This window comes from Daucus carota, chromosome 3 (genome assembly GCF_001625215.2).
Source record: "Daucus carota subsp. sativus chromosome 3, DH1 v3.0, whole genome shotgun sequence".
In the NCBI taxonomy this organism is placed as follows: Eukaryota; Viridiplantae; Streptophyta; class Magnoliopsida; order Apiales; family Apiaceae; genus Daucus; species Daucus carota.
This window is the reverse complement of record NC_030383.2, coordinates 28736418-28747150: the sequence shown is the minus strand read 5'-3', so window position 1 is coordinate 28747150 and position 10733 is coordinate 28736418. Positions and strand designations below refer to the sequence as shown.

At 31.0% G+C, this 10733-nt stretch overlaps 2 protein-coding genes across 2 annotated transcripts; both read left to right on the top strand.

Annotated features, from left to right (window-relative positions):
- The first annotated feature begins 322 nt into the window (after positions 1-322).
- On the top strand, positions 323-829 carry LOC135151458 (protein FAR1-RELATED SEQUENCE 5-like). The gene has a single exon (XM_064089910.1). The coding sequence runs from the start codon at positions 323-325 to the stop codon at positions 827-829; it is 507 nt and encodes a 168-aa protein (XP_063945980.1).
- Positions 830-910: 81 nt separating this feature from the next.
- Positions 911-2726, top strand: LOC108208496 (protein FAR1-RELATED SEQUENCE 5-like). The gene is made up of 3 exons (XM_064089909.1): positions 911-2143; positions 2227-2320; positions 2419-2726. The coding sequence occupies exons 1-3, from the start codon at positions 911-913 to the stop codon at positions 2514-2516; spliced, it is 1425 nt and encodes a 474-aa protein (XP_063945979.1). The 3' UTR covers positions 2517-2726.
- Positions 2727-10733: the final 8007 nt, after the last annotated feature.

Sequence of the window (10733 nt, the reverse complement as noted above, 5' to 3'; positions counted from 1 at the left end):
TATTTTGATTTTAATAAGCCTTTTTGTGTTTTTTGTATAGGATAATGGATTCCGAGTTTGAGAATCAGTGTTTAGAACAAGAAGAAAATGAAGAGAACGAGAAACAGAGTCATCATCAGTGCAAGAGAAAAATAATGATGGCGAAACCACTAAACAACTCTCACCTCGGGAGGTAAATACAATTTTTAAAATTGATGGGGTTAATACATATCTAACAGTTGCTTGTCATCGTTATGGTGAACCAAATCAAAAAGTGGTGGATAGCTTAAAACCCAAACCAGTTGTGAAAACAAATTGTAAAGCAAGACTTTGCGCGAAAAGGATGGACGAGGATAATAAATGGCATGTGACTCAATTTGATAATAAGCACAATCATGATTTGAGTCCAAGCAAAGCACATCGTTTTCGATGTAATAGGAAATTGACTAAACATGCAAAGAGAAGTCTTAATTTATATGATGAAGCTGGTATTCCGATGAATAAGAGTTACAACGCTCTTGTGGTTGAACATGGAGGTCACAAGAATATGCCTTTTAGTAAAAAAGATTGTGAGAATTATATGAGAGAAATAAGAAAACTGAGGTTGGCTGAGGGTGATGCTGTTGCGCTACAAAATTATTTTAACAAAGCCCAGTCTATAGATTCCCATTTTTATTACTCAATAGATCTTGATGATGAAAATAGGATAAAAAATTTATTTTGGGCTGATGCACGATGTAGAGCAGCATATAAAGAATTTAGAGATGTCGTGGCATTTGATACGACATACTTGACCAACAAATATGATATGCCATTCGCGCCTTTTGTAGGAGTTAATCATCATGGTTAGTCAATTTTACTTGGTTGTGGTTTAGTTTCAAATGAAGACACGATAACATTTGTGTGGTTATTTCGAACTTGGCTCACCTGCATGTTTGGTAATCCTCCTAATGCTATAATAACTGATCAGGATAGAGCAATGCAAAATGCAATTGAGCAAGTTTTTCCTAAGGCATGTCATAGATGGTGTTTATGGCACATTATGAAAAAGATTCCTGAAAAATTGAAAGGGTATAAGGAATACGATTCAATAAAGTTTCAGCTACAAAATGTTGTATATGATTCCATTGATATTGATACTTTTGAAATTGGATGGAGTTCCATGATTTCAAAATTCAATTTGGAAAACAATGATTGGCTTAATGGATTGTATGAGGGAAGACATAGATGGATCTCATGTTTTGTGAAAGATTGTTTTTGGGCAGGAATGTCCACTACACAAAGAAGTGAAAGTATGAATGCTTTTTTTGATGGATATGTTAATGCTAAAACATCTTTAAGAGAATTTGTGGAAAAGTATGATAATGCTTTAAAAGATAAAGTGGAAAAAGAAGTTAATGCTGATACTCGCTCATTAAGTACTACAATTCCCTTTGTTACTCCTCATGCTATGGAAAAACAATTTCAAGAGAATTATACCAATGACAAGTTCAAAGAGTTTCAAAAAGAGATTGTAAATGTAATGTATTGTGAATGCATGCTGTTACAGTCCGATGAGGCTATTTTTAATTATCAAGTGGAAGAGATCCAGTATGTAGGTGATTCTCAAACTCTAAGAACTGTAAAATACAATGTTGTTTTCATTAAAGATATGGAACTTGAGTATGAGGTAAAATGTGAATGTCGTCTTTTTGAGTTTCGGGGAATAATATGTAGACATATCATCAAGGTGCTTCTTTTCAAGCAAAATGTTTTTACTATTTCAAGTAAATACATTTTAAAAAGGTGGAGAAAGAATGTAAAGCGATGTCATAGTAGAACTAAGGTGACATATAGTACATGGAAAGATACTGAGGAAAAAAGGATGTATGAAATGGTTTGTGATGCATTCTATAGAATTGTTGATTTGGCGGCTGAAAATTTAGAGAGATGCAACCACTTAGTTGGTACATTTAAAAAACTAGAGTTGGAATGGGATACTAATGATAAAGGTTGTTCCAAGAATATATCAACCAACAAGCAATCTGAGAGGAGTGAAGGTAAAAAGCCATCAAATCTGAGTTCTACTATTCTTTCTCCGATTAAGAAAAGATGCAAAGGTCGCCCTTCAGTGAAGAGGAAGCAGTCTAAGGTGGATACAATTGTAAAAAATCTGAGGAAGAAGGTATGTTTCTAAATTTTCTTGATATTTATGTAGTTTCCTTGTATATTTGTTTTTTTTATTATACTATTTGTTTGATTTTGTAGCCCAAAACCGGTGGGAAAAAAAATTGCAAGAAAACAAATTTAATAGATCTGAATGTACCAAGTGAAGAGCTTATGTCATACTTGCCAAATGGTGGTGAGTTTTTTTTTATCTTACATTAATTTTATTGTATTTTCTTCGTGAAGAACATACCTTTCTAATTCTGATTTCTTATGATGTTAATGTTACTACAGGTATAATGCAGGACGATAACGATGCTGAAGTCAGGGAACTTGTTCCTGATGAGACTTTTAAATCTGCAATAGAAGAGACGTCTGCCCAGGATTTATAAAAGATTTAATAGATTGTTTCATAGTTAAATTGGAAGAAGACTATAGCTTACTATTTGTATCAGCAATACATTTGCATTTCTTTGTAATAGGTGCTGATTTCTTAGAGTTTTTATTTATATTTTTGTAGTTCTTTGATTGCAAACATAATGCAGAATAAATTTTATTTTAGTTGTGATTCTTGTTTTGCTTGTTATTCTTTTCAGTGTGCCCAGGAGTTAAGAATGATTTTGTTTGTCCGTCAAAATTCTGTCAAAAAATGCTAGGAGTTAAGAAAGTTTCTTGGGTGGTGTTTTTATTTTTTTTGGGTCACTGGTTATTATGGACCAGTTATTCAGTATTGGGGAGAGGTATTTATTTTAGGTGATCTTAGTTGGATGGGGGTCTGCAGATGGTTTCTGTGACAGGAGGTGTGAATTTTCTGTGGCTTCAGTTGTTTGTTTTTTAATTTATTTCTGTGTTGGCACTTTGTACTCAGATGTGCATGATTGTGGAGGATGGAGCTCTGTTGGTTTTAGTAGAGTGGGCATGTGGAGGAATTTTGTCTGGGAGGAGTTCTGGTTCTGTTTCTGGAAGTGCAGGTAGGAAAGTTTTTTAGTTGGTTTGTTTGGTTGGTGTTTGTAGGCTGTAGCTTAGTTCAGTGGATGAATATGTAGCATAATTACATGACTTCCTTGCCTAGATCTTTCATCCCAATTAGCAAATTTTCTTGCTGAATAATATAAAGTTCAATCCTTAGAGAACAACACAACAAACTGAGCAGAGACAATTGCAGAGTATTACTGATGCCAGAATCACTGATTTAAGAAGTTAGGATCACATTAGAAAATGTAAAAACATGCTGAAGTTTAAAAATAAAAAAAATTATTTTAGATCCTATCAAAAGAAAAATAAAATAATTTTTGAGGAATTATCTTTGGGCAGGAAGAATTTTATTCTGATATGAATAAATTATGATAATTATGTAACAAATTTAATATTTTTTAATTATAAGTTATACATAGGCGATACAAGATTTATTTAAGGAAATTTATATATTTTATAGAAATTAAAATTTATATATTTTATATTAATTAATATATTTTATATTAATTTATATAAATTTCATATATTATATATTTATTTATATATTTATATATTTTATAAAAAAAATTAATTTTTAAAATTAAAATTTGTAAGTAAATAAGAAAAATTGGAGTGTCAAAATATATTTTAGTGAAATTGGAATGTCAAAATATTTTTAGAATGTCAAAATATTTATTGAAAGAATTAATATACTAAAAAGTACGTTGATAAAACAAAACAAACAGAAGAATAAAACAAAACAAACAGAAGAAGGAAAGAAAAGTTGGGTAATGCAGCTCCTAAAAATGGGATAGTGTTTAAGTAGTGTATAAGGGTGTAAGCCAATATTTATTGGTGTCCTTTTATATGATAGTTTTTAGAACTAATAAATTTTACATTATAATTTTCAAATATAATTTATATCATTTAAAAATATTTATATCTTTATTTAAATAAATTTAAAACACTCATTAATTCTATATTATATTTTTACTTAATAAATATAAATAATAAATATTCTATATATAAAATAATCAATCTGCTAAAAGTATCATATTTTAATGCAAAATGTGTATTATGCTTGCTAATGAAAAGGGAGGACAATTTGTGATTATGTCTCCACCACCAGAGTATGTATGTAAAAAAAAACTTAACAAATTACACATTATACATAAATTAATATATTTGCAATGTATATCATTTGTTTATTTTCTCAATTTTTTATCTTACTTGAAAGGAGAAAATCCAAATACTTATACAAAACAAAAGGCATGCTTACTATATTTCTAAAATACAAACATATAATGCTTGTAAATGGGTATTTTATAATTTTAAATTCTATTAAATTAATTCATAATTTATCGTGCTTATGACTTTCTATAATACACACACATATAAGTATTATCTGTATTAAGGGTCTATTATTCTGTATTGAATATTTCATATATTTTTTATTTATCTTTTAAAATTTAATCTATATTTTCTTATATGTAATATGCCATGTCTATTTTTGATCTTTACTAAATGAACATTACAATACGTAATTAACCAGTATTCTAAATTTATTTAAATGGTGATATTTAATAATTATATAAATGTATGATTTAATATTTTGATTCAAATTATAAAAAATACTCTTCTAGTATATTATTTATTTCTAATAAGTGAAAAAAAAAAGTAGTAAAATTATCTCAAAATCAAATAAGATGTATATTAAAAAAATTATTTATTAAATAGCGTACTTATGATCTATTTTTATTAAATAAAAGATACAATATATAATTAATGAGAAAATTTTAATTAAATAAATGATATATATTCATAAATAATATAAATTAAATTTAACAAATATTATTTAAAATATAAGCTAGAGTGGGCTGGCGTTTTAACCCTAAAAAAACAGGGCCCAGTCTTGCGGTTGCAGTTTTAACCCTAAAAAACACAAAAGGCAAATATATAGGAGTTCTCTGCCTAGTTTTTAGTAGTGTTTTGGCCCCGATAGGGGCGGACACTCCAACAGAAATCATCATCTTGTCAAAAAAATGAAATTGCTACAAGGGTTGCCATTTTTATAAAGTGTACACTGAGTAAGCCTAAAAATTGAGGAGCAGTTGAATGTACGCCACGTATTGACATCGCAATTGACACAAGTGAATTTGTGTTGTTCCTATCAGGTTAGATCCATGGTGCTTATTATTGGATATGTGGATTTCCAATATGTTTGAGTTGATTAGTAGTGGCTTATAATAGTTGTAGTTATATTAGAGTATTTCTTATATGAAAATAGAAATATAATGGTTATCTAGTATTTCTAATGCTTGTGTTGTGTTGTTTGACAAATCACATCATAGGTACATTGTGTTGTAGACAACTGAAATAACGCCTAAATGAGAGCCAATGGTGTTTAATTACGGGAATATAATTTGTAGATTTAACAACAATTTCTATGTTAAAAAAGACAATTAGTAAAGACTTCATATATTAATTGTTTGAATGAGATCCTTAAGAAGGGGAAGCATTACAAATAGGCAAGGCTGAGAGAAAACCTAGGAATAAATTTGTGAATGATTTTTTTACAAGGCAGACACAGAGGAGCATTATAACTTTGAAGGTATAATTAAGGGGATAGATATTCTGGTTGCTATCATTGTGAGTACTACTAGACCCAACAAAGGAACATATAGAAGTTTCTATGCATCTTATTAAAGGTTTCCACAACATGAAGATTATAACTTTAACAAGGAGGAGAGGCAAACAATTTTCCATATTGGGGGATGGGGGTAGAGCACACGAATTCAAATATGAGCACACTGCTGTTAAAGTTATATAATTTTCATGTTGTGGAAACCTTTAATAAGATGCACATAAACTTCTATATGTTTCTTGGTTGGGTCTTTATGTCAAGAGACATATCTGGTTTTGACCTATATAACATGCCTCTTATCTCCACATTGTTGTTCCCATTTTCTAGAGAGATCATGAAGTGACATGGGTTTATGCATTCATGTCTTGGTCTTTCTTCTTCGCCTTGCAAGAAGGACAAAAATCCCCTTTAATTTTAAGATGATTTCTAGCTGAGACCTCTTTGAATTTTTCCATAGGCTTAACCTGTTGTTACTAAATGAGTTTCTAAGCTCAAATATAGGGAATGTGATATAAAGTAGTATTCGAAGAGTATCATAGTGATTCCTTAAATCACTTGGACCACCTCAACACCCCCTATTTCAAGGTAAGCACTAGTCATCTTCTATTTCATTGTTTGGACTAAAATATTCATTTACCTCCTTTTCTATGCTTAAGGTCCTCACTAGTTTAAACTTCATACATTTTTTGTCCCCACTATTTTCCATCTACTACTAGTTTAAATAAATTTTTATTATTTCAATGAGGAATGAATATAGGAATTATTGTTTCAGTTAACATACAGAATAGAGATGTTAAATCACTAGTGTCCTTTAGTTTATAATATTTATAAAAAATGTACTAGGACATAGTTGAACTTGCCCTTATTAAAAGTCAGGGTTGCAGGAAAGCATTGAATCACCTTCCTTAACACTCCAATTGTAGTCTAAGCTAACATATCTTAGCTGCAATTACTCAAATAGTTTATGTGCCCACAATTAATTTAACACCTCAACTCAGTTCAGCTGTTATATTAGTTATCTAGAACACAAATATCACTATTTTGTCAAACAAAAAACTATAAGCATTAAAACTATTAGATACCAGCTATTTTTTTAAATTTTCAAATAAGAAACACTATGAAGCAACCACTATAAACGACTACGAATCAAGAACTGTCTTGTTGTTTTCTATATAATTGAGAAAATTAGTTGAGAAAAATACAAGACCACGCGAGATCATATAAAAATTTACTGGAAAAATAAAGTGTTAATAGAGAGGACAAAAGGGAGAGAGAGAGAGAGTGCGTGTGATGAAATATCATTCTGTTTCTTATTTTTTAATTCACGTAATATTAATTTACAAAACTATTTATATGACTAATATTTTGTGCTAAATTGGTACTCATGCATTACCAATGATAAGACTCTCCATAAGTGATATATTGATTTTCTTCTCCAGGAGCTCGCTCGCTTCCGTAGCAACGCCTAACGATCAAGGCTGGTAAGTCGGTCTTTCCACACAATGGTCCTTATACTCGTAGAAAGTTCAATTTTGTTCCCCTCAATAACTTTCTTAATAATATATATACCTATGACAAAATTAATGAAATATTATAATGACAATATAATTTGATGAAGTGTCATTAGGAATTTGATAGTGAACATTTTGCCGAAAACTGCAGTACATTCATACATAATTTTGTTATTTGTTTAAACTAAACTAAATAGTAAAATTGTCTTGTGTTCTCTAGCAGGGAAATTTAGTTGATCAAGGAGAAGTGAGGTCAAAATATTCTATTGTAATCATTGCCCCTTATTTGTAATATTCTAAAAGTAGTTAAGCTAATAGTCTTATCAATTAAGCTAATTGCCCCTCATCGTTCTATCAACTTATCTTGTGTTTGACAACTTTAGCTCGAGCCGGAGGCGAACTCTTATTAATAGCCTATATCAAGACGAGGATTCTAAGAGAGTTATAGATGGTGTAGAAAAAGTGCTTCGAAGCATACCCATTCAATATCCTAAATTTGCAAAACCGATAGTTTAGTCCAATGTTTCCAACAGTTTTTGGTTGGTATACATCTAATACTCTCCCCTTAAAAGTATTTGTTTATTAGTTTTGTAGACAAAGTCGACATTATAAAATTAAAAAAATTCTTTTGTATTTATTTCGAATATAGATATTACCAGCCGACTTTGGTAATTTGTGCATGCCGAGTGAAAATGTTGAAGTCGTCTTGGTGGATGAAGTTGGCCAAGAGAGGGACACGACATATCTAGCAAAACACCATGGTCTGAGTGCTGGTTGGAAAAGGTTTGCGACGGAGCATGAGCTCGTGAAAAGAGATGTATTGGTCTTTCAGATGACCGCACCATACATATTCAAGATATTTTTTTTCTCATTTAGATACTTTGTTCCACCCATACACATGTCAACCGTTACGCATGAGTAAATGCACGATCGAATTATATTAAGGGTGGAATTTCAACGTGTACAAACAAAGTATATAAATGAGAAAAACAATACCTTGAATATGTAATGTGTGATCATATGAAATACCAATATATCTCCTCTCACAAGCTCATGCTCCCTTGCAAACCTTTTCCAACGAGCACTCAGACCATGGTGTTTTGCTAGATATATTGTGTCTCTCTCTTGGCCAGCTTCATCAACCAAGACAGCTTTAGCATCTTCACTTGGCGTGTACAAATTACAGAAGTCGACTAATGATATCTATATTCGATATAAATACAAAAGAAAATTTTTAATTCAATAATAATGACTTTGTCTACAAAACCAATAAGCAAATAGTTTTACTAGGAGAGTATGAGATGCATACCAACCAAAAACTGTTGGAAATATTGGATTGAACCATCGGTTTTGAAAATTTAGGATATTGAATTGGTATGCTTTGAAGCACTTTTTCTGCCCGATCTATAACAGATTTCTTAGAATCCTCGTCTTGATATAGGCTATCAATAGGAGTCTTCCTCGCGCTCGGGCTAAAGTTGTCAAAAACAAGATAAGTTGATACAACTATGCATCATTATTATAGACTATTAACTTAATTGCTCTGAAAATATTACAAATAAGGGGCAATGATTACAATACAATATTTTTACCTCACTTCTATTTGATTAACAATATTTTTACCTTACTTCTCCTTGATTTACTAGAAAAATAAGAGAGAGAGAGAGAGAGAGAATATCATTCTGTTTCTTATTTATCAATTCATGACCGCTAAACGTCATATTACTTTACAAAACTATTTATATGACTAATATTTTGTGCCAAATTGGTACTCATGACAATTGATAAGACTCTCCATAAGTGATATATTGATTTTCTTCTCCAGGATCTCGCTCGCTTCTGTAGCAACGGCTAACGATCAAGGCTGGTAAGTTGGTCGTTCCACACAATGGTCCTTATACTGGTAGAAAGTTCAATTTTGTTCCTCTCAATAACTTATTTAATAATATATATTCTTATTTCAAAATTAATGGAAAATTATAATGACAGTATAATTTGATGAAGTGCCATTAGGAATTTGATAGTGAACATTTTGCCCAAAACTGCAGTCCACTCATACATAATTTTGTTATTTGATTAAACTAAACTAAATAGTAAAGTTGTCTTGTGTTCACTAGGAGGGCAATTAAGTTGTTCAAGGAGAAGTGAGGTAAAAATATTCTATTGTAATTATTGCCCGTAATATTCTAAAATCAATTAAGCTAATAGTCTTCAATAATGATTCATAGTTCTATCAACTTATCTTGTTTTTGACAAATTTAGCTCGAGCCAGAAGCGAACTCTTATTAATGGCTTATATCAAGACGAGGATTCGAAGAAAGTTATAGATGGGGCATAAAAAGTGCTTCAAAGCATACCCGTTCAATATCCTAAATTTTCAAAACCAATAGTTCACTCCAATGTTTCCAACAGTTTTTGGTTGGTATGCATCTCATACTCTCCCCTTAAAAGTATTTCTTTATTAGTTTTGTCGACAAAGTCGCCATTATTAAATTAAAAAATTTCTTTTGTATTTATTTCGAATATTTATATTACTAGCCAACTTTGGTAATTTGTGCATGCCGAGTGAAGATGTTAAAGTTGTCTTGGTGGATGAAGTTGGCCAAGAGAGGGACACGACATATCTAGCAAAACACCATGGTCTGAGTGCTGGTTGGAAAAGGTTTGCGACGGAGCATGAACTCGTGAAAAGAGATGTATTGGTCTTTCAGATGACCGCACCATACATATTCAAGATATTTTTTTTCTCATTTAGATACTTTTTTCGACCCTTACATATGTCAACCGTTACGCATGAGTAAATGCACGATTGAATTATATTAAGGGTGGAACTTCAACATGTACAAACAAAGTATCTAAATGAGAAAAAAAATACGTTGAATATGTAATGTGTGATCATATGGAATACCAATATATCTCCTCTCACAAGCTCATGCTCCATTGCAAAGCTTTTCCAACGAGCACTCAGACCATGGTGTTTTGCTAAATATGTTGTGTCTCTCTCTTGGCCAGCTTCATCAACCAAGACAACCTTAGCATCTTCATTTGGCATGTACAAATTACTGAAGTCGACTAATAATATCTATATTCGATATAAATACAAAAGAAAATTTTTAATTCAATAATAATGACTTTGTCTACAAACCGATAAGCAAATAGTTTTACTAGGAGAGTATGAGATGCATACCAACCAAAAACTGTTGGAAATATTGGATTGAACCTTCGGTTTTGAAAATTTAGGATATTGAACTGGTATGCTTTGAAGCACTTTTTCTGCCCGATCTATAACAGATTTCTTAAAATCCTCATCTTGATATAGGCTATCAATAAGAGTCTTCCTCCCGCTCGAGCTAAAGTTGTCAAAAACAAGATAAGTTGATACAACTCTGCATCATTATTATAGACTATTAACTTAATTGCTCTGAAAATATTACAAATAAGGGGCAATGGTTACAATACAATATTTTTACCTCACTTCTATTTGATTCAAAATATTTTTA